Source organism: Blastomyces dermatitidis (assembly GCF_000003525.1).
Source record: "Blastomyces dermatitidis ER-3 genomic scaffold supercont1.6, whole genome shotgun sequence".
Taxonomy (NCBI): domain Eukaryota; kingdom Fungi; phylum Ascomycota; class Eurotiomycetes; order Onygenales; family Ajellomycetaceae; genus Blastomyces; species Blastomyces dermatitidis.
The window spans coordinates 38,709-63,690 of NW_025544779.1; the positions used below are offsets into that span (position 1 = coordinate 38,709).

Genomic DNA, 24,982 nt, shown 5'->3' on the forward strand with positions numbered 1-24,982 from the left:
CTAATCACTATCATCAGATAGTAGATTATAACTGTTCTGAAAAGTAGGAATCTCAACTGCTTGCATTATATCTAGTTTATCACCAGAGTCATTTCTCAATTCTCTAATCTTAACAGGAGTTTGAGGATTCAAATTCTGTTTACATTTTGCTGGAGAATTGGAGTTTGAAGACTTAGATAATTGAGAGTTTCTTCTTTTTGAGCTTGCAGTTGTGAGTTTACTGGCTTGACTCTTCTCTTCAGTTCTAGATTGACTTTGAGCTTCATCTTTTCTCCAGTTCTTTTGAGTTCTAGGAGCAAACATACATTCTTTAGAGCTAGATGCATGTTTTTCTTTACAATTAGAGCACTTAAGCAGAGTATGTTGACAAATTTCACCTCTTTTTGAGCATGTTTCACATTTATGCTCACTAGTTTTGTGATCTCTGGCACAGAATGCACATTTTGAGTCTCTAAAACATGAGATTGCAAAGTGTCCATATCTTTGACAGTTTGAACACTGTGTTTGAGCTTTGAGATTCACTCTTGAGTCTTTGTATTCATGAACTCTCATTTTCAAACCTGCTACTCTTACTTCAGAGATCTTTGACTGTTCAAGGGTTTTTGTATATACTAGAACAGAGGCATTTCTCCTGCTTTGTCTGAACTCAATTGAATTTAGCCATACAGGCTCCTTTCTCAGTTGAATGGAGTTGTATTCTTCCAATTCATTTTTGAGAAGTAGCATTCCTTCTTCACAGTCAAAAATTTCAACTGGAATATCATGAAGAATGAATTTGCCCCACTTTTCATCTCTTTCAGATAGAATTATTGTGTTTAGCAATGATTCTACTGCTGACTTCCAGAGATTCTCATTCTGAATAAGGAATTCAGCACTGAATTCAGGCATTGTAGTCAGAATAATAGAGTTTCCAAAGAATAATGGCTCAATTGAAGCTATAACTGGTTTTTGAACTTCAATATCAGTCATCAACTGAGAAAAGAACTGCTGATTAATTTCATTTCTGATTCTGAAAATGAGATTTGAGTTTAGCTTGTTTCTTTGCAGAATGTCCTGGTTTGAGACTTTGAGAATGAGTCTTCTATTTCTAGAGATTTGGAAGTTTTTCTCTTTTTGCATTTTCTTTTCCACTTTTCCATGAATAGAGGCATGAGCAGTATTCTTCTCAGTTTTCTCAGGATTTTGAGCAGGTTTTGAGACAGCAGGTTTAGAGACAGCAGATTCAGCTGCTTGAGCATATGTTTTCTTCTGATTCAAAGAAGAAGAAGGAGTAGGAAGAAAGGAAGAAAAAGAGTAAGATGAAGAGTCAGTGATTGTACTAGGAATTTTCAAGGTTTTTTGAACTGTGTTTGAGATTCCAAGTTTGAACTTGATCACCTCCTGTAGTTGTCTGGCCTGAGCATGAAGAATTAACAGAACTTCTTCATTCATCTCACTCAGACACTGCTTTCCAAGAATCTTGCTTGCTTTTTCAAGTTCCTGTATTTCAAGAACTTGTTGTTTCTCTATTTCTTCTTTCTTTCTTCTCTTCAGAATTTCAATCTCAGGAATAGCATTTGAGAAAGCATCTTTTTCCACATCAACTGAGTGTATTTTTGAACTCATTGTTTTCACTCAATGAAAAGTTGGTCAGACTGTTTCAATTGAGATATTTCTAAGTCTGTTTTCAATTGAAAAGTTGGTCAGACTGTTTCAAAAGAAGAATAAAAGACTTTTGTGTATAAAACACCTGATTTTTTTCACACTAGTTCAGTAACTAGGTTAGATTTTTGAAGAGAATCTAATAAACTAAAATTGATTTTTAAGATAAATCAATAAAATCTTTACAATCTCTTTCTTGGGATACAGTGAGGAAAAGTATGATATCAATTGATAATAAATCAGATGATATGACAGTTTTTGAGAGAAAAACTGACAAAAAATAAATCAATTTTTTGCAGAGAAATTGATTAAAACTATTCAATTTTATTCTAAATCATCCAATTCTCCTCACACAACAAGTGTGCAACTCAAATCAGTTAATAAAGAGTGTAAAAAAGAATTAAGTATTAATGAAAGCTCTTCAGCCACTGAAATAGTAATTCTTACTTAAAAGAATATGAAATTATGACAGAAAACAACTCTGTTTTTAATTCTTTGTAAGAATATTGTGTAAAACCCAGAGAAAAACACCTTACTTTTTCAAGAGAAGTAAAAAACTATTTCTAAGATCTTTTTTTTTTTTGCATTAACTGCTGCAGAAGAATGAGATAGAAACTGCTAAGATATGCACTACTGTATACCCCCTACCAAGACTTTCCCTCTTCAGGGTCTTGATATTATAGAGAATATAAGTCTGTTTCTATATGATAATATAAATATTGCCAGCGGGATGTAGAGGAACTGGTTATTTATATCTCAAAATAGAAGACTTTGTCAATGATTATATCAATATAGAGTTAATTCTCAAATTCAATAGAAACCTAGTGTTGCTGTTCTCAATCCCTTGCAGAATCTATTGAATATTGAGGTATTAAAACTAGATTTAATATATCTCACTGTGCAGGGATCAAAGGCTCAGTCAGACCTTGGGGTATACTGATTTTATAGTTGTTGATGTGCTGTTGACTCGTTGTCCACTGGTTATGTATTGAATACTGTTGCCGAGGTATCTTTTTGTATCGTTCTGCTGGGGATGGGCCAGATTGAGAGGGGTAGTACAGGGGTGAGACTTGGTGTTGAAGTCTAGATACACTGGCGGCGGACCGTGGAGGTTGCACTTCAGAAGAGTCCGTTGATTATGTGCTTGATATTATCGCCGAGGTATCTTTTTGTATTTTTCTGCCGGGGATGGGCCAGATTGGGAAGGGCGGTACGAGGGTGAGACTTGGCGTTGGTGTTTTGGAACATCAAAGATGGACAGGGTTTTCGCGGAGGTCGCTCCTCGGATATCTCCACAACTACAGGTCGGGGGTCTTCCAAAATCGAGAAGATTGGTGCATATGGCTAGGTCACTTCACCTTACAATTTGTATGGCACTCTGGCCCGGGGTTGTGGTGTGGTAGGGGAGAACGGGGGATAATCCCACACAGGAGCTTCGAACAACGTCCGGTTCACGTTTGGCTGGATAACTCCACCACCACACGGGGTATGCGGTCGGCGATGGGGTCAAAGTGCTCGTATGATCGAGGGCTTTTCGATGGATCTATCGGCGGGTTCTTATTCGAAAAATCGAGCGAGTTCGTGGTGGAGCGGTTGTCAAGCAAAGTGTGTAGCTGAGTTAATAACTGATATTAAAGTTCAAAAATCAGTTATAACTTCAATTGAGTTATTATTCTTTAAAAACTTCATTATTCTGACTACAATATCTGAATTCAGTGCTGAATTCCTTATTCAGAATAAGAATCTCTGAAAGTCAGTAGTAGAATCTTTGCTAAACACAATAATTCTATCTGAAAGAGATGAAAAGTGAGATAAATTCATTCTTTATAATATTTCAGTTGAAATTTTTGACTGTGAAGAAGAAATACTACTTCTCAAAAATGAATTGAAAGAATACAACTCTATTCAACTGAGAAAGGAGCCTGTATGACTAAATTCAATTGAGTTCAGATAAAGCAGGAGAAATGCCTCTGTTCTAGTATATATAAAAACACTTGAACAGTCAAAGATCTCTGAAGTAAGAGTAGCAGGTTTGAAAATGAGAGTTCATGAATATAAAGACTCAAGGATGAATCTCAAAGCTCAAACACAGTGTTCAAACTGTCAAAGATATGGACACTTTGCAATCTCATGTTTTAGAGACTCAAAATGTGCATTCTGTGCCAGAGATCACAAAACTAGTGAGCATAAATGTGAAACATGCTCAAAAAGAGATGAAATTTGTCAACACACTCTGCTTAAGTGCTCTAATTGCAAAGAAAAACATGCATCTAGCTCAAAAGAATGTATGTTTACTCCTAGAACTCAAAAGAACTGAAGAAAAGATGAAGCTCAAAGTTAATCTAGAACTGAAGAGAAGAGTCAAGTCAGTAGACTTATAACTGCAAGCTTAAAAAGAAGAAACTCTCAACTATTTAAGTCTTCAAACTTCAATTCTTCAGCTAAATGTAAATAGAATTTGAATTCTCAAACTTCTGTTAAGATTAGAGAATTGAGAAATGACTCTGATAATAAACTAGATATAATACAAGCAGTTGAGATTTCTACTTTTCAGAACAGTTATAATCTACTATCTGATGATAGTGATTAGATTCTACTCTACTCTCTTTTAGTATGAATATACAACAAAAACAACAAAAAAAGTTTAAAAACTCTTCAAAAATCACATTTATTCAAAATAATGTGAATAGAAACTTAAATTGTATTTATTCTTGTCTTCAAATTATATTTGAATAAAAAGTTAATTTTATACTACTTCAGAAGCTGAATTTTGATGCTGAGTAAAAATATGTTATTTCTTATTCAAGCTACTACTGCTTTTTATCTCAAAAGTCTGAGATAAAGTCAAGAGTAGTGATCTATGAAAGAAAGAGATTAAGATATTAATTTAATCTAAGATTTGATATTATATCTGATTCTGATATTCTGATGAGTGATATTATAGATAAAGAAAATGAGTTTGATACTATACAGCTTATAAATATCTATAATGAAAAGTCATTGAAGAAAAATAACAATATCTGAATAATTGATAGAGGATTTCTAAATATAACTTTATTAAGAAACTCTATAATTGTAGAAGATTTCAATGCATATCATCTCTGATGAAATTCAGAATGCAAAAGAGCAGTGAAAGCTGATAATCTGATTGAATAAATCTTTAAGTATTCAATAGATTTGATTAATAAGTCTGATCAATAAATATTCTTTAGAAAAGACATGAAACAGAAGTCTATTATAGATCTAATCTTCATATCACAAAATTTAATGAAAAGAAGACTTATAAACTGATTTATTAATTCAAATGAGACATCAGAATCAGATTATAAGATTATTCAATTTAATATTAAACTGAGTGAAAAACAAATGAGTGAAAATTCTCTTCTCTCTAATCAGTATAACTTTAAAAAAGCTGATTGAAAAGCAGTTAAAGAAAGTATAAAACTGTTAAAATCTGAAAGATAGAATGAGCTATATTGAAATTCTGATCAAGATATCTCAAATGAAATGCTTAAGAATAGAGTGAAGCTTATTACATCTATTATTTTAACAAGTGTTAGAGATAATATTTCAAAAAGAAAATCTTCTGAGTATTTAAAATCTTGATGAAATGAGAATATCTCATCTAAAAGAAAAGAATTAGCTACTGCTAGAAGAGATTGAAAGAATGATATAATATCTGATAAAGAGTTCAAAGCTGTCAGAAATGAATATTTTTCAGATATTAAAAGAGCTAAAACAGATTACTGAAATAAATTTCTTAAAGAAGCATAAGAAAAGAAAGTTTTTAAAGCTTTTAACTATACTAAAATAAGAAGTGTAGCAAAACTTCCAGCCTTAGAATATGAGTTTCAGAATGAATTATATACAGTAAACTCTTTTGAGAAAAAATATCAAGCTTTTATGAGAATTCTCTTTCAGAACTCACCTGATTCAGATTCAGATTCAGAGAAAGAGAATATATTACTTCTTAACTACATTGATGAAAATGACTGGAAATGATCTGATCTTATATAAGATAAATTAGAGTCAGTTATCTTCTCAAGTTCTGTTAAAACTGCTGCAGATTCTGATTCAATTAATCACTTAATTATTTAAAATATATATTTCTACTTAAAGAATGAATATTTTGAGCTCTTTTTCAATCTCTTGAAAAATGAATATCATTCTGAATGCTGAAGAGAAGTCACTGAAGTGATTCTTACAAAATCTAATAGAAAAACTTTAATTTCTAAGTTAGATAAAGTAATATCTCTTTTGAACTGTCTAGAAAAGGTTTTAGAAAAGATAATAGCTACTTAACTATCTTTTATAAGCTCTATAGATGATTCTCTTTTATTCAGTGAATAAATAAGAGATAGAAAACAGTGTTCTGTAATTAACACTGTTCTCTCAGTTATTCATGATATTTAAATAGCAAAGTATGAGAGTCTGGTCTCAACTGCAGTTTTTATTGATATAAAAGAAGCATTTGATCATGTTTCAAAGTCAAAGTTAATTCAGATATTGAAGATATTAAAACTGTCACTTTCTCTAATAAAATGAGTTAACTGTTTTATATCTAAAAGAATTATACAACTCTTCTTTGATGAAATGAAATAAGATAAGACTGAGATAAAAATAGAAGTATCACAGAGATCTTCAATCTCACTCATTTTATTTGCAATATTGTAAGAATAAGTACTCGCAGGCGATTATTCGGGTGTTTGCAGCTTGATGTGATATGTACTGTTAACTACTAGAAGTATTTGTAATAGAAAGATAAAATGTAGAGATTAAAATGTATATTAGCATTCAAGCTGAGTTGTGAATAGTATTTGTGAACTTCAGTCTATATAGTTGTGTGTAGTCAAGAGCTGCTAGCTCTATTGATTATATAAGAGATAGAAATAGAAGTAAAGAATCTGTAAGAAGCAGAATTTCTTACATATCTTCTCCTCTCTAAGACTTTGTCTGTGAAGCCTTTCACTGAGTGACTTCATAGAATCAGCTCAGTACTGCAGTGATACTCACTAAAAATTCTTCATATCTATAAAAAATCTCAGTGAGGAAAAATCCCTTATTACTGTAAAGAGAAAAGAGTCTGTCACTCAGTTTCTTATTTCATGAGATTCTTTGTAATCTACAGATTCTTCTCTGACTATTACATAGATTCATCTCACATCTTTCATACAGAAGAGTTCTGATTAACTCTTAATCATTTTCACAAGATTCTTGTGTAATCATTATACAGATTCATCTCACAGATGAATCACTCTCTGTGAGATTATTCTTATTAAAGAGAAATATTCATGAGTTAATCTTTCACTCATTCTCATGAATCATTATTCTTTAACACTGTAGAATTATGAGGAATTTTCCATTCTTTCATCAACTCTGTAGAATTATAGAATCAAGATATTCACAGCCTGCAATCACTCTTTATAGTCATATATAGACTGACCGTGTGACCGTGTCTGGGACCAGGACCAGAATTTTTGATAGTCTCATTGCCAATTCAACAGATCCCATTACACGGTTCTAACATTAGATAGTAGTCTCATACTGTCTCAGTGGGACTTACTGTCTACTCTTGTCACATTTTCCAAATGAGACCATGATTTCCACTTCTCAATTTAAATTATTTTTATTGCTTTAAATGACTTTAAATCTCATTTGAGTGTTACCAAAAAGCGTTACTTTTTAAAAAATTAAAAATAGTCAAAAAAAACCTTAAAATGTCTAAAAATAGTAACTTTATGCCAAGAATGGGACTAAATGGGACCAAATGAGACCACTTTCTCATTTTTTTCAAGTCATGATTCCATTTTGAGATCTGATATATAGTCACTTTACATGTTTATTTAATGATTAGTCCCAGCGGGATTCACGCCAAGAAATGTATGGGACCAGACCAAATGGGATCAAACGTGAAATTCATGGTCCTGGCGGCCAGTCTAGTCATATAGAAAGATTCAGACCTGTGATTCATAATTACTCTTATTTACTAGAGTAATCTGACTGTTCTACAGAATCACTTATAGTGTAAGTAAATCTCTCTAGAGTAATATAAATATTTCAGATCTGTTTATAAAACTTCATCTTCTTTTCTCTTTTTCTGTAACAGCTCTCATTCTTATAAACTATAAGTATCTTCATTCATTCACAAAGTGTTTTCACTCAGATAATAGAGAGAGAGTGTTTCTGACAATATCTGCATATTAATTCAAGAACTTCTCAAGAATAAAAATTTTTCAATTTCAACATCTTTGCAATAATATCTGACTGTCACTGAGCTTCTTATGAGTGTCTCTGCAACTTCTCTGATCACTTTTTACTGGCTGATGAAGTAGAAACATCACTGCTTATAACTGTATCTTCATCTCTCTCAGTCTCATCACTGCATCTGATCTTTGAGTCAGCAGCTAACTCTCTGTCTTTCTCAGACCAGTTCCTGACTTCAAGCAGTGCAGTTTTCTTCTTTGCTGTAAGTCTTCTTACAAGTACTTTCTTACAGACTCTAGCTAACAGTTCTTATAAAGCTTCTGATATTGTCAGTGTCTTCTGCAGCTCTGCAGGTCTATGATCACTCTCTCTCTGCTTACACAATCTCTGATCAGACATATGTAAATATGTCTAGGTTTTCTATCAATGATTCTCACACCACAGCGCATTTCTGCAATCTCATTTTCAATGAGAGATGAGTTCTCAGGTACCTGTAAAATCCAGATAATCAAGACAATACAAATGTCATGAATTCATGACAGAAGTTGATCTGAACAGATAAGTTCTCTCTTTATATCTCAATTATTTTTGAACTGAATACTTCAGCATAACTGAGAAAGTGAATACAGCTTTGTAAAAGATATCTGATTACATACACAGATAATCAGTTCTCAAGACTCTGCTACAACTGTGTATACTCTGATATTCAGCTTCTCTGAAGTCTGTGCATTTCTAACAGTCTTCATATCAAATGTAACAATTATCTGTATTATGAGTATAATACTCTCTGCTTCTTTGAAGAGAGAAATTAATAGTTATGAGAAGATTAAGTGTTATGAATAATAAGAGTGTGAATTTGAGTTTTCTTTATTTTTTCTTTATTAATCTTCAAATTGTGTTCACAGCCCTGTTTATTTTCTTGTTTTTTAACTTTAATAAGAATATGATTTCTTCTTCTCTTATATACACTGCAGACTGTTCATCTCAGTAGAAACTCATTATCTTATAGACTAGAATTTATAAATAACAGTATTAATATCTTTATTACAATCAGATTCTTAGTGAAGACTGTGTCATTCTGACTTATCAGAATTCATAGTATGAAAGTCATGTCTCAGCTTCTACAGATATCTTATCTACTTAGATAATTCTTAAGTGAACTTATTCATCTTATCAGAATATTCTTATCACTGAATCTTGAATCAGAGCTTGTAATCTTGCTTCTCTGAGTTAATAATCTCTTTAATCTAATATTCTCTTTCACTCTCTAGTGCTTCACAGACAGAGTGATGAGTCACAGAGTTCTCTTCTAAGAATTTCTTATATTCACAGAGTAAAGAGATATGAAAAACATTGTATATCTGCAACTTAGATAACAGTTTCAATCTGTAGAACTATAAGCTAACTTTCTTCATAATCTTATAAGACTCTGTCTGCAAGAGATTCAGCTTCTTACTAGATCTTCACATAATAATGTTTTCTAGACTCAGTCAGACTCTATTATCTTTCTTGAAACTCTTTATAATATGCTTAAAGTCATAGTATCTCTTCTGATACTCTTGAGTCTTTCTCAAGAATTTGCAGACTTTCTTCTGAATCTTCTGAATTCTCTCAGTCTGTTCACAGATATTATCACACTCTATAGTATACTCTTATAAGTTCATCAAGATCATCTGTGAATAAGTCTTAGTAAGTATCTCAAAGAGAATTTTATCTATGCTGATATGCTTTGAGTTATTATATACAAACTTCATAAGTGATAATTAATACACTCAGTCATTCTAATTGTAATTGACAAAGTACTGCAGATACTGTTTTAATATACTTATCAGATGTTCTGTCTGATCATCTGTCTGTTAATGAAAAGCTATACTTAGATCTCATAAGATCTTCAGTATAGTTATCAGATTAAATCAGAACTCTTCTGTGAAGATTAATTCTCTGTCTAAGATAATATTCACAGATAATTCATGCAACTGAATCATATCACAGACAAAGATATGAGTCAAATTCTTTGACTTCAAGTTCTTACAGATGAGTATAAAGTGTGTCATCTTAATAAAGTAATTCACTATCATCAGTATACTGTCAAAGCAGGTATTATATATATTCTTACTTTCAGAGAGACTCATAAGAGCATTCATTTCTAGCTGTTTTCAAGATTCTCACAGAATGAGTAGAGAAGTAAGTTCTTTATATAATCTGAACTATACTATCTGTGAATTCTGATAAATAGTACAAGAATTCACTATCTTTTTCATAAGTTCTTGCATCTTCAGTCAGAAGTATTTTCTTGTAAGTAACTTATGAGTTCTAGTATCTGTAAAATGACTCACTAGAGAAGAGTTATAATATCTTTTAATAAGTTCTATACATAGAAACTGTAAGAGGCCTACACTGAATAGATCGGTATAATATTTATAGGTCTTATATAACAAAGATAAAAATGTTAGAGAAGGAAAGAAAGAGAAAGTGTGAGAATCAGTGATTGAGGTGAATATTTATATGTGTATGTGATGGTGTACGCGGTGAAGCTTCGGGGTGGAAGAATATACATGCATTCATAGTGGCTGAGAATCAGTGATTGGAAATGGCTGAGAATCGGAGCATACACTACACACATTCATAGTGACTGAGAATCAGTGATCAGAAATAGCTGAGAATCAGAGTGTATACTACGCGTGTTTGTAGCAGCCGCAGATCAGTGATCAGAAATGAAAGAATCTATGAAGTGTAATGAAATAGTCTATATGATTGATTGAGTGCAGCTTATCACATTAGTTCCTTCTTTTCAGAAGCAGTTTTCATCAGTCAAGAGTCACTGTTTCAGATAACACAGAACTCAGAGTTCAGATCAGTTGATTGTAGTTAACTTATTTCATAAGATATTATCAGCTGCAGTCACAGAATCTCTCATTGAGAATATCTTCAATCTCTCACTCAAGCTCATTATCTTCTTCTATGATGCCTGGCGGCTGTCAGTCAGACATTAGCTGAGAAGAGAATGAATCAGTGATAGTGCAGCAGAGTAAGCTTGTGTGAAATATATCATGAATCTCTGATAATGTGTCAAGACAGTAATTGTGACTATCTAGAACTTCTATTACTTTATATCTGATGTAGCAGTAATCTAGTGTACAGAATGAATATATGATTTATATATTCTTAAAATTCAATCATATCAGATCTTCTATCTTATATTATTCAATAAGATCTCAGTGAATATTGATTTGATTCTCTTGATCTTGTTTTGCAGTTGCTATGAAGGTCTCTGCTCAATTGCAGATATCTCAGAGCTTCATTACTATATTATCAGCAATCTGAATCAGACTGCAGAGATTCAGTGTGAACTGTGTAATCTCTAGAAGATTCAACACTTTCATGTAATATCTGTATATAAGAAAGAACAGACTTATATCTGTTAAAATGACATCTCAATCATTGATAGTGACCTCTGTATGTAGAAGAAGATCATATTAATCATCTTATAAGTAATTGCAGAACTTATAAAGATAATTCTTTACAGTCTGAATTATCTATTCTGATATATTATCAGTCTCAGAGTGATAGATAGTTAATAGACAGTGTGTAATCTTGAGAACTTAACAGATTCTAGTTCAGAGAGTACTCACAAATTAACAGTCTCAATTCAATACTATAAATCTCAGTAATTCATGTATCTGATAGAACAGACTCTGTAGAAAGACTTCAGTAACAAGTGCTCTCAGACAGATAATACCACGAACTCGCTCGATTTTTCGAATAAGAACCCGCCGATAGATCCATCGAAAAGCCCTCAATCATACGAGCATTTTGACCCCATCGCCGACCGCATACCCCGTGTGGTGGTGGAGTTATCCAGCCAAACATGAACCGGACGTTGTTCGAAGCTCCTGTGTGGGATTATCCCCCGTTCTCCCCTACCACACCACAACCCCGGGCCAGAGTGCCATACAAATTGTAAGATGAAGTGACCTAGCCATATGCACCAATCTTCTCGATTTTGGAAGACCCCTGACCTGTAGTTGTGGAGATATCCGAGGAGCGACCTCCGCGAAAACCCTGTCCATCTTTGATGTTCCAAAACACCAACGTCAAGTCTCACCCTCGTACCGCCCTTTCCAATCTGGCCCATCCCCGGCAGAAAAATACAAAAAGATACCTCGGTGATAATATCAAGCACATAATCAACAGACTCTTCTGAAGTGCAACCTCCACAGTCCACTGCCAGTGTATCTAGACTTCAACACCAAGTCTCACCTCTGTACTACCCCTCTCAATCTGGCCCATTCCCAGCAGAATGATACAAAAAGATACCTCAGCAACAGCATTCAATACATAATCAGTGAACAACAAGTCAACAGCACATCAACAACTATAAAATCAGTATACCTCAAGGTCTGACTGAGCCTTTGATCCCTGCACAGTGAGATATATTAAATCTAGTTTTAATACCTCAATATTCAATAGATTCTGCAAGGAATTGAGAACAGCAACACTAGATTTCTATTAAATTTGAGAATTAACTCTATATTAATATAATCATTGACAAAGTCTTCTATTTTGAGATATAAATAACCAGTTCCTCTACATCTCACTGACAATATTTATATTATTATATAGAAACAGACTTATATTCTCTATAATATCAAGACTCTGAAGAGAGAAAGTCTTGATAGAGAGTATACAGTAGTGCATATCTTAGCAGTTTCTATCTCATTCTTCTGCAGCAGTTAATGCAAAAAAAAAAAGATCTTAGAAATAGTTTTTTACTTCTCTTGAAAAAGTAAGATGTTTTTCTCTGAGTTTTACACAATATTCTTACAAAGAATTAAAAACAGAGTTGTTTTCTGTCATAATTTCATATTCTTTTAAGTAAGAATTACTTTTTCAGTGACTGAAGAGCTTTCATTAATACTTAATTCTTTTTTACACTCTTTATTAACTGATTTGAGTTGCATACTTGTTGTGTGAGAAGAATTGAATGATTTAGAATAAAATTGAATAGTTTTAATCAATTTCTCTGTAAAAAATTGATTTATTTTTTATCAGTTTTTCTCTCAAAAACTGTCATATTATCTGATTTATTATCAATTGATATCATACTTTTCCTCACTGTATCCCAAGAAAGAGATTGTAAAGATTTTATTAATTTATCTTAAAAATCAATTTTAGTTTATTAGATTCTCTTCAAAAATCTAATCTAGTTACTGAACTAGTGTGAAAAAAATCAGGTATTTTATACATAAAAGTCTTTTATTCTTCTTTTGAAACAGTCTGATCAACTTTTCAATTGAAAACAGACTTAGAAATATCTCAATTGAAACAGTCTGATTAACTTTTCATTGAGTGAAAACAATGAGTTCAAAAATACACTCAGTTGATATGGAAAAAGATGCTTTCTCAAATACTATTTCTGAGATTGAAATTCTGAAGAGAAGAAAGAAAGAAGAAATAGAGAAATAACAAGTTCTTGAAATACAGAAACTTGAAAAAGTAAGCAAGATTCTTGAAAAGCAGTGTCTGAGTGAGATGAATGAAGAAGTTCTGTTAATTCTTCATACTCAGACCAGACAACTACAGAAGATGATCAAGTTCAAACTTGAAATCTCAAACACAGTTCAAAAAACCTTGAAAATTTCTAGTATAATCACTGACTCTTTATCTTACTCTTCTTCTTTCTTTCTTTCTACTTCTTCTTCTTCTTTAAATTAGAAGAAAATATATACTCAAGCAGCTGAATCTGCTGTCTCTAAATCTGCTGTCTCAAAATCTGCTTAAAATCCTGAGAAAACTGAGAAGAATACTGCTCATATCTCTATTCATAGAAAAGTAAAAAAGAAAATGTAAAAAGAGAAAAACTTTCAAATCTCTAGAAATAGAAGACTCATTCTCAAAGTCTTAAATCAGAATATTCTGCAAAGAAACAAGCTAAACTCAAATCTCATTTTCAGAATCAGAAATGAAATTAATCAGCAGTTCTTTTCTCAGTTGATGACTGATATTGAAGTTCAAAAATCAGTTATAGCTTTAATTGAGTCATTATTCTTTGAAAACTCTATTATTCTAACTACAATATCTGAATTCAGTGCTGAATTCCTTATTCAGAATGAGAATCTCTGAAAGTTAGCAGTAGAATCATTGCTAAACATAATAATTCTATCTGAAAGAGATGAAAAGTGAGACAAATTCATTCTTTATAATATTTCAGTTGAAATTTTTGACTGTGAAGAAGAAATACTACTTTTTAAAAATGAATTGAAAGAATACAACTTCATTCAACTGAGAAAGAAGTCTATATAACTAAATTCAATTGAGTTCAGACAAAGCAGGAGAAATGCCTCTGTTCTAGTATATATAAAAACACTTGAACAGTCAAAGATCTCTGAAGTAAGAGTAGTAGATTTGAAAATGAGAGTTCATGAATACAAAAACTCAAGAATGAATCTCAAAACTCAAATACAGTGTTCAAACTGTCAAAGATATGAATACTTTGCAATCTCATATTTTAGAGACTTAAAATATGCATTCTGTGCCAGAGATCACAAAACTAGTGAGCATAAATGTAAAATATGCTTAAAAAGAGATGAAATTTGTCAACATACTCTGCTTAAGTGCTCTAATTGCAAAGAAAAACATGCATCTAGCTCAAAAGAATGTATATTTACTTCTAGAACTCAAAAGAACTGAAGAAAAGATGAAGCTCAAAGTCAATCTAGAACTGAAGAGAAGAGTCAAGTCAGTAAACTCACAACTACAAGCTCAAAAAGAAGAAACTCTTAATTATCTAAGTCTTCAAACTTCAATTCTTCAGTGAAATGTAAACAGAATTTGAATTCTCAAACTTCTGTTAAGATTAGAGAATTGAGAAATGACTCTGATAATAAACTAGATATAATGTAAGCAGTTGAGATTTCTACTTTTCAGAACAGTTATAATCTACTATCTGATAATAGTGATTAGATTCTTCTCTACTCTCTTTTAGTATGAATATACAACAAAAACAATAAAAAAAGTTTAAAAACTCTTCAAAAATCACATTTATTCAAAATAATGTGAATAGAAACTCAAATTATATTTATTCTTATCTTCAAATTGTATTTGAATAAAAAGTTAATTTTATACTGCTTCAGAAGCTGAATTTTGATGCTGAGTAAAAATATGTTATTTCTCATTTAAGCTACTACTGCTTTTTACCTCAAAAGTCTGAGATAAAGTCAAGAGTAGTGATCTATGAAAGAAAGAGATCAAGATATCAATTTAATCTAAGATTTAATATCATGTCTGACCCTGATATTCTGATGAGTGATATTATAGATAAAGAAAATGAGTTTGATACTATACAGCTTATAAATATCTATAATGAAAAGTCATTGAAGAAAAATAACAATATCTGAATAATTAATAGAGGATTTCTGAACATAACTTTATCAAGAAACTCTATAATTGCAGAAGATTTCAATGCATATCATCTCTGATAAAATTCAGAATGTAAGAGAGCAGTGAGAGCTGATAATCTGATTGAATGAATCTTTGAGCATTCAATAGATTTGATTAATAAGTCTGATCAACAAACATTCTTTAGAAAAGATATGAAACAGAAGTCTATTATAGATTTAATATTCATGTCACAAAATCTAATGAAAAGAAGACTTATAAACTGATTTATTAATTCAAATAAGACATCAGAATCAGATCATGAGATTATTCAATTTAATATTAAACTGAGTGAAAAACAAATGAGTGAAAATCCTCTTCTCTCTAATCAGTATAACTTTGAAAAAGCTGATTGAAAAGCAGTTGAAGAAAGTATAAAACTGTTAAAATCTGAAAGACAGAATAAGCTATATTGAAATTCTGATCAAGATATCTCAAATGAAATGCTTAAGAATAGAGTGAAGCTTATTACATCTATCATTCTAACAAGTGTTAGAGATAATATTTTAAAAAGAAAATCTTCTGAGTATTCAAAACCTTGATGAAATGAGAATATCTCATCTAAAAGAAAAGAATTAGCTACTGCTAGAAGAAATTGAAAGAATGATGTAATATCTGATGAAGAGTTCAAAACTGTCAGAAATGAATATTTTTCAGATATTAAAAGAGCTAAAACAGACTGCTGAAATAAATTTCTTGAAGAAGTATAAGAGAAGAAAGTTTTTAAAGCTTTTAACTATACTAAAACAAGAAGTGTAGCAAAACTTCCAGCTCTAGAATATGAGTTTCAGAATGAATCATATACAGCAAACTCTTTTAAGAAAAAATATCAAGCTTTTATGAGAATTCTCTTTCAGAACTCACCAGATTCAGATTCAGATTCAGAGAAAGAGAATATATCACTTCTCAACTATATTGATGAAAATGACTGAGAATGGCCTGATCTTACACAAGATGAATTAGAGTCAGCTATCTTCTTAAGTTCTGTTAAAACTGCTGCAGGTTCTGATTCAATTAATCACTTAATTATTCAAAATACATATTTCTACTTAAAGAATGAATATTTTGAGCTCTTTTTCAATCTCTTGAAAAATGAATATCATTCTGAATGCTGAAGAGAAGTCACTGAAGTGATTCTTACAAAATCTAATAGAAAAACTTCAATTTCTAAGTTATATAGAGTAATATCTCTATTGAACTGTCTAGAAAAGGTTTTAGAAAAGATAATAGCTACTCAACTATCTTTTATAAGCTCTATAGATGATTCTCTTTTATTCAGTGAATAAATGAGAGATAGAAAACAGTGTTCTGCAATTAATACTGTTCTCTCAGTTGTTCATGATATTTAAATAGCAAAGTATGAGAGTCTGGTCTCAACTGCAGTTTTTATTGATATAAAAGAAGCATTTGATCATGTTTCAAAGTCAAAGTTAATTCAGACATTGAAGATATTAAAACTGTCACTTTCTCTAATAAAATGAGTTAACTATTTTATATCTAAAAGAATTATACAACTCTTCTTTAATGAAATGAAACAAGATAAGACTGAGATAAAAATAGAAGTATTACAGAGATCTTCAATCTCACTCATTTTATTTACAATATACACTGCATATCTATTCAAAAATAGAAATATGAGAATAGTGCAATCTCTGAGTTATGTGAATGATATTGATCTAGTCTACAGCTCAAAAACTATCAAAGAGAATTTGAAAGTAATTGAAGAAGCTGCAAAGAAAATCTTTATTAGAGCAGATATCAATTAAATTCAATTTGATATGAATAAAACTGAGTTAATTCATTTCTTTTCTAGATTCAATGAGAAAGAACTATCTCTAACTCTTTTAAATAGAGAGATTAAACCCAGTGTAAATGTCAAATGATTAGAAGTATAATTAAACTCTAAGTTGAATTTTAAATAGCACATTCAATAAAGAACTGTCAAGGCAGAAAGACTATTGAATAACATAATCAGACTATTAAATACAGAGAGAGGTCTATTCTTCCAGGCTATGAGACAGTTATATATAGCCTGTATTACATCAGTAGCTGATTATGAAGTTCAAGTTTGATGAAATAATCAAGAGAATTTCACTGAACTCTTTCAAAGTCTGCAAAACAGAGTCTTGAGAAGAATTCTGAGAGTATTTAAATCATCTTCTATTAAAGCAATGAAAATTGAAGCTTCAATTCCTTCTTCTGCTATTAGATTTGAAAAGACCTGTATAAACTATGCTCTGAGAGTTGTAAAGATAAGCTTAAATTATATAATCAGAGAAAGAGTCTCTTCTTCATTTTCATCAATTAACTCTGAAAATGAACTGAATTGAAATAGATTTCTTGATTGAAATGAAAATAATTCTTCAAAGAAAATGTCTTCTCAACTGTACAGACTATACTCTCTGATTAAAAATCAATTTTCTTCTTTAAATGTTGAAAAAGTTGATCATGAAAAGTTATCTTTCTGAAGAAAAAAGCTTGAATCTCTTATAGACTTACAAATAAGTGAACTATCAAAAGAGAAAGAATATGAACAGCATTTGAAGAGAATTTCTACAATCAATATAAAAGACTCTATTCTGATTTATTCAGATGACTTAAAAAATGAGAACTTGAATAGATTAGACACAGACATTGCTTATACTGAAGATAATATTAATTTTATCTCAGATTTCTGAAATCTAGGCTCTGAATGTGAAGTCTTTGATGTTGAACTATTTGCAATAGTGAAAGCTTTCAAACTCATTGAAATAAAATCTTATAAAAGAGAAAATTGTTTGAAAGAGATATGAATATTCTCTGATAGTCAAGCTGCTTTAAAAAGACTTAGAAATAGTCAGATTCATAATAATCAAATGAATCTTGAACTTATCTTAAACTCTGTTTTAAAAATTCAAAAGAGAAGAACATCAAAGCTGAGAATTCATCTACACTAAGTTCCTACTTATATGAATATTCATAGTAATGAATTGGCTGATTCAGCTGCAAAAAAGAGTGCAGAATTCAGCAGATCTATTCAAAAAATTATGTCCTGGTCTTTTATAAAGAGAAAAATAAAAGAATCTTGTTTAGACAAGTGAAATGAAAGCTGGCAGAAACAAAAGAAGAGTATACATTATTCAAGATTTGAAACAAAACCCAAGTGAAAATCTTGTTCAATTATGTCACGCTCCCAGCCGCGCCAAGGCCCCGTTGCAGTTTCACACGGCTCATCGCTTCCATGCGGATGATTCCATCCCGTCCGAACCAGTTTTCAACCACTCTATGACATCATGCGGATGTATCATAGAAAGATCTGATTGATGAATATGAGAACCCCGCTTCTATATAAGGTCAGCAGATTACTCTTTCTTGACAATGAGGCACTGCTGAGGTATCACTCTAACTATTCTCACTTGTGAAATGAGAGAAGAGTATTCATTCATTGTCTATATAGAATAGCTAGATGCTGGCTCCTCATCAAAGAAGTCAGTGATTTGTTTTACTTCTACTGAAATATATACAACAGTTACTGCATGTCTCATATAATCTTCTTAGTATACTAAGTATCATATCTGTGATATTCTTGCAATAATTCTGTAGTCTATGAGCTTGCTATTTAAGCAAGATAGTCAAGCTCATTTATACAGCTTCTTAAAATAACTATCTCTATATAACATCACTGACTAGTCATCACTTCAGTTCTATTATATTACAATTCAAATCACTTAATCTGATTACATATTTGAATCAGTCAAGCTTTAACAGACTGATATGATTTCATGCATCTGTACTGAAACTAATCTGATTTCACTCTCTGAGAGAAACACTACATCATCTTCTAGAGTGTGTACATCTCTATCTCAGCAGAAATCTGAGATTTCTGAAATCACTGTGTATTTTGACATGAGCTCTTTAACTGCTCTGTCACTGCTGTAGTCTCTACACACTTACATCTATTATGAAGATAGAGAGATTAAGATTGAAGATTCTCTGAGATATAAGAAAAACATCTTGTCTGAATTTCACAGCTTTACTCATATTCTTGAATAGAAATTCCGCCTTAACCTGAGCCAGTATAATACTCACAAGGTATAAGTAATATACACTGTCAATCTTCTTGAAGACATCTCTGCAACTACTTGAATTATCAAGAAGAGAGAGCTTGAGTGTATTAATACTATTATAATTTGAGAAGAATTCAAGAACTTTCTACTGAATCAAATCAAAGATCACTGCAATCATAGCTTCACAGTGACACAGCAGTTCAACTCATTATATTAATAAGATAATGAGAATTCTTTCAATTTCAATGTAAGATTTGAAGAATATTGAGAGAAACTGACTGATAATTTGAATCAATTAAAAACACAGCTTTATCTCATAAAGCTGACTCATAAGATGCAGATAATAATATCATAATATCAGAGTTCATTAACTAATTATACTGAGCTTGTCAACCTGACTTTCTGAATCTATTTGAATAATCAATTCTTCAAGAAAAAGACTAATAAGATCTCTTCTAAATAATCAATGATAAGATCTAAACAGCACTGTGATAGCTTCAGTATGAAGAAAGTAAAGAAGAATTCTAAGTATTCTGATTCTTCACTCACTGTAAAGAAATGTTAAAAAAGATTTAATAAAGATCTCTGTTTCAACTGCAGAACTGATAATTACTATATCAGTGATTATAAGAAGCTGAAGAAGAGAAGAAATTAAGAAGATATCTTCTCAAAGTCAACTTCTCTTCTGACAAATATATCTGTGAAAGATAAAGAAGAGAAAGATAAGAATTAATAATTCTCATATCTTCAAGTTCATATTACAATCATAATGCATACTCTGAATGAGAAGATATCAGTGAGATGTCTACTTGACTTCAGAATGAATATCAACTTCATATTCTATTTCTTTTCTTTGATAAAGAGTTGAAAGAAGATAGATCTGTCAGATCATATGAAATTTACTGATGAAATAAAATATCACTGTTTTGACATAATTCAGATAAAGTATGTGATCACAGACTTAGAAGAAATCTTTAAGAAGAGCAGTCTGCTTCTTCACACAGTCAATATCATAGATAAGAATATTATTCTAGATCTTCTATAATTGAGAGAAAACAATTCTCTCATTAACTGAGTTACTCAGATGTGATGATACTGTCTCACTGATAAAGAGACAGTAATAGAGAAATCTGAAGAGTTTTATTGAAAGAATCTTGAGAAAAAGATTGAGTTAATATACTGCATAGCAGGTGATTAAGACTTGAGAATAGATGAGAAAGTCATCATTCTCACTACAAGATTAGCAGCAGTATCTGTCATTGAAGATAGATATACACAACATCTCTTTACAGATTTTAAGAATATCTTTTCAGAAAGAGAAGCAGTGAAGTTTCCTAATATCAAGATATAATATAAGATTCATCTTAAAGACAGTGCAACAGTGCTGTACAGATCTCTTTACAACTTGTCTATAAAGAAGTTGAATATTCTGCACAAATATCTTGAAGAAGCACAATCAAAGAACTGAATATATTTATCAAAGAGTCTGACAGAGACATCTATACTCTTTATACTCAAGAAGAATAATAGACTATATCTATGTATAGACTACAGAGATCTCAATAAGATGATAGTTAAGAATCACTATTCACTATCATTAATTGATGAGATGATTGATTAATTATCTGAAGTAAAGATGTTCTCAAAGATTAATATACAGAATATCTATTATAGAATTAGAATTAATGAAGACAATATTTGAAAAACAGTCTTTCATATCAAGTACAGTAATTTTAAATATCTTATTTTATCTTTTGATCTCTGTAACACTTCAGTCATCTTTCAGATCTATATAAATAAGATACTGTGAGGCCTTGTTGACATCTTCTGCATAGTATACTTGAACAACATTTTAATCTTCTTGAAATCAGAGAAAGAACATGATATTTATATTCAAGAAGTGTTGAGTCACTTGAGACAGTATCAACTCTATATAAACACTGAAAAATGCTCATTCTACATACAGAAGATTGATTTCTTAGATTATATTATTGAAGTGAATAGCATTTCAATGAATAGAAGCTGAATCTCTGTTATTGAGAACTGATCAGTACTGCAGATGTACTGTGAGATGCAGATATTTCTAGAATTTGTAAATTTCTACAGATGATTCATCTATACATATTCATGAATTACTGTCTCTCTTACAGATCTGTTAAAGAAAAGTGTGAAAGACAGAAAAACAGAATTATTTATTCTCATTCAAGACACTGTACAGATGTTTGCAGAATTGAAACAAGCTTTTACAGATGTTACAATACTGAATCACTTTAACTCTGACTTACTCAGTCAGTGTGAGACTGACATATTCAGAAATGAGATCTGTGAAATCTTTTCACAGTTGACACTGAAGACCTTTCAATATTGAAAGAATCAGAGAATAATCATCTCTGAAAAAATAGACAATGAATTATCTGTGAGAGAAGACTTTTTCACAGAGTCTATAAGATACTGTAAATGAAGATTAGTGATCTTCTTCTTCAAGAAGTTATCACTCATGCAGAGAAGATATGATACTCATAATCAGAAGATGTTAGTAATTGTCAAATTCTTTAAGATCTGATAATATTATCTTCAGAGTAGTAAGTACTCAGTGCAAGTTCTCACTGATCATACAAATCTGTGTTACTTCTTAATAACAAAGAGCTTGACAGAATGTTAAGTCAGATGAGTGAAGCTGCTTTCAGAGTATGATTTCTATATCTAATACTGTTCAGATCAGCTTAACCTTATCAATACACTATTTAGATGACTTAATTATAATATCATTGATGCAGAGAAGAATTCTATAAAAGAATCTCTGTTATCACTGCAGAAGAAGCTGGCTGCAGAGAGTTGAGGTTCTTTAAAGCTCAGAAACAGCACTGAAGAGACAGCTGTGTAACTCAGTATAGAAGATAAAAGAGAATTCAGATCTCTGCAGAGAACTAACACTGAAGATTATAAGCTTCTTATATCATATCTTACAATTATTGAATTGATAAAGAATGAAACAGTCTACAATCTTTCAATTCAACTACTTTTGAAATTTATTAATAAGTTACAGAAGAGAGATATCTCTACTGCAGCTTAAATTCAGAAGTTAAAGAAGAAAGAGTTCAGTTTAAACTTGAAAGAGACAGACTCTGAGCAGAGCAGTGTCACTAAGAAACTAAGTCACTGATAACTAGAAGAATGTGAACTTCTACTGCTGAATAATTCAGTCTTTATCTCTTATAGTAGAGCAGTGCATCAGAAGTTATTGAGAATTTATCATAATGATTTTTATATAGGGCACTTCAGATTAGAGAAGACTGAGAAGCTTCTAAAATGTAAATACACTTGAGACAAGCTCTGAATAGATGTCAAAGAGTATATTAAGACTTATAATATCTGTCAAAGAATAAAGATTCTGTGATATAAGTAATACAGTGAGTTGACATCACTGCCTGTTTTAAAGAGCTTATAACAGAATCTATCAATAGATTTCATAGTTGATCTGCTAAAGTCAACAAGAGTCAAAGAATATGACTCAATTTTAGTCATTGTTAACTACTTCACAAAGATGATCAGATATATCTCTACTTATAAAAAGATTAAAGCCTCTGAATTGACTGACCTGTTATTAGATATCATTATTTATGATTACAGTGCTCTGAAATCATTAATAACAGATTAAGAATCTCTCTTTATCAGTAAGTACTGATTGGCTTTTTACTATTATCTTATGATAAGATGTCTTCTCAGTACTGTATTTCATCTGTAGATCAATAATCAGACTGAATATCAGAATCAGATACTAGAATAGCATCTTTGAGTATTCTATTTATATTATTAAAATGATTGACTCAAACATCTTCTGACTGCTGAATTCATATATAATAATACAAAGAATACAATCTTAAAGATATCTTCTTTCTATACTTATTATAAATATAATTCTTTGTTACTCAGTGATGTCACAGATGATATTTCAAAGAGAGAAATAGACAGTCAGAATGTCAGACAGATACAGAGAATGAAGTATTTCTCAGTATTAGAAGTAAAAGTAAGATTGAAACTTTTGAACAAAATTTATAAGAAGACAATGAAAAGCATTCACTATGCTCAGAAGTGATAGATAAAATACTATAATTAAAAACATCTTTCAATGAAGTTCTTAATAGAGAATCAAGTGCTACTTTTAGCAAAGAATATCAAGACAATGAGACTGTATAAGAAGCTCAGTGAGCAGTAACTAGAATCTTTTCTGATAATAAGAGTAATAAGTAAGCAGATATATAAGTTGAAATTACTTACAGAATTAAAATCAATTCATTCTGTTTTTCATATTTTCTATTTAAAGCTCTATAAGCAATGTCTCAGAGCAGAGCTGTCTCAGCTGAATAATATTAAGATTGAGAGTGATACTGAATATCTTATGAAGAAAATATTAAATAAGTGAATACATTATAATAAGCTTCAATACCTTGTTAAATAAGAAGATTATTCATTATCAGAGAATTCATAAGAACTGCTTAAGTATTTAAAAAATGCTGAGAAAGAGATTGTAATCTATAAGATAGCTAGTAGAGACTGCTCTGTTATATATCAGAGATATTGAGTAAGAAATATCACTTAAGACTTCTCATTTTTCTCAAAGAGTTTTTTAGAGATGATTTTACAGTAATAAGCTGATATTTTGTAAACTCTATAGCACTCTTCTTCTATTTTCTCTTAAAGAATTTTTAGAAGTTTAATGAAACTATACAAGTGTAACATTTCTAAAGCAGTTAAAAGAAAAGAAATATTTGAAATTAATAAAAAAGATTAATATTATCAATCTGCAAACTGCTGCTATTCTAATGAGATCACAGTCTGCTGAAAAAGTAAAAAGAGAGATCAGAGTCTACTTATCAATAATTACATTCTCATTAAACTCATTCTTCACTGTTAAAGTCTCTGATACTGATATCTTTGTCTGCTGAGAAGTTAGCACTGTGATGCTGTAGAGAAGTATACTACAGAAGAGCATGAGAAATGCATGAAATATCAACTTATCAACTTATAAAACACCTCAGTTATCTACTTCAATTGAAGTGAGATTCTCTTCAATCAGTGATTAATCTCTGCAGTACTTTTAACAGCAGCACTGACTGATCTTTTCTTAAAGTCAGTTATTCTGAGATATTTTTTCATCTCAGAGATTCATGCTTTTATCTTCTTTTATAGATAAGTAAGAAGAATCTTCTCAGTCTTAATAGAATCTGTTAATACTTAGAGCTCTGAGATTCTCACTCTGTACTGCTTGAGTATCTAGGCTTCTTATCAGAGCTGATATAACATCTTTCTGTGAAGTAATACTTACAGAGAGACAGAAGTCATTATTATAAGTGCAATAAAAATAACAGAAGTGAGAGAAGAGATAAGTATATAAAATCTCCTTCTTCTTCAGCTGCTTAGTATAGTATAGATAAGTGATAGTATCAGTCAGAGACTGTACTGAAGCCTTCTCACAGAGAGAAGATGAAGAAATCACAGAACTCTGCAGACTCAACTCAGCAGCATTTCAAGCAGAGCTCAGATATGTGAGAGAGAAACTACAGATTAAGCTTCTCAGAGTCACTGTTCTTAGAATCAAGCTCTTCCTGAGTTCCTCTCTGAATGATCACACAGGGTCATACATCACTGTATTG

General features: G+C 31.1%; 2 protein-coding genes across 2 annotated transcripts; one reads left to right on the plus strand and one right to left on the minus strand.

The window, feature by feature from the left end:
• BDCG_17173 (uncharacterized protein) lies at positions 1–1,605 on the minus strand (the record flags this gene model as incomplete). The annotated part of the gene is made up of 5 exons (XM_045426319.1): positions 1–279; positions 306–451; positions 561–588; positions 667–1,248; positions 1,378–1,605. The coding sequence occupies 5 exons, from the start codon at positions 1,603–1,605 to the stop codon at positions 1–3; spliced, it is 1,263 nt and encodes a 420-aa protein (XP_045281348.1).
• Positions 1,606–2,829: 1,224 nt separating this feature from the next.
• BDCG_17174 (uncharacterized protein) lies at positions 2,830–3,258 on the plus strand (the record flags this gene model as incomplete). The annotated part of the gene is made up of 1 exon (XM_045426320.1): positions 2,830–3,258. The coding sequence occupies one exon, from the start codon at positions 2,830–2,832 to the stop codon at positions 3,256–3,258; it is 429 nt and encodes a 142-aa protein (XP_045281349.1).
• Between the last annotated feature and the right edge of the window lie 21,724 nt (positions 3,259–24,982).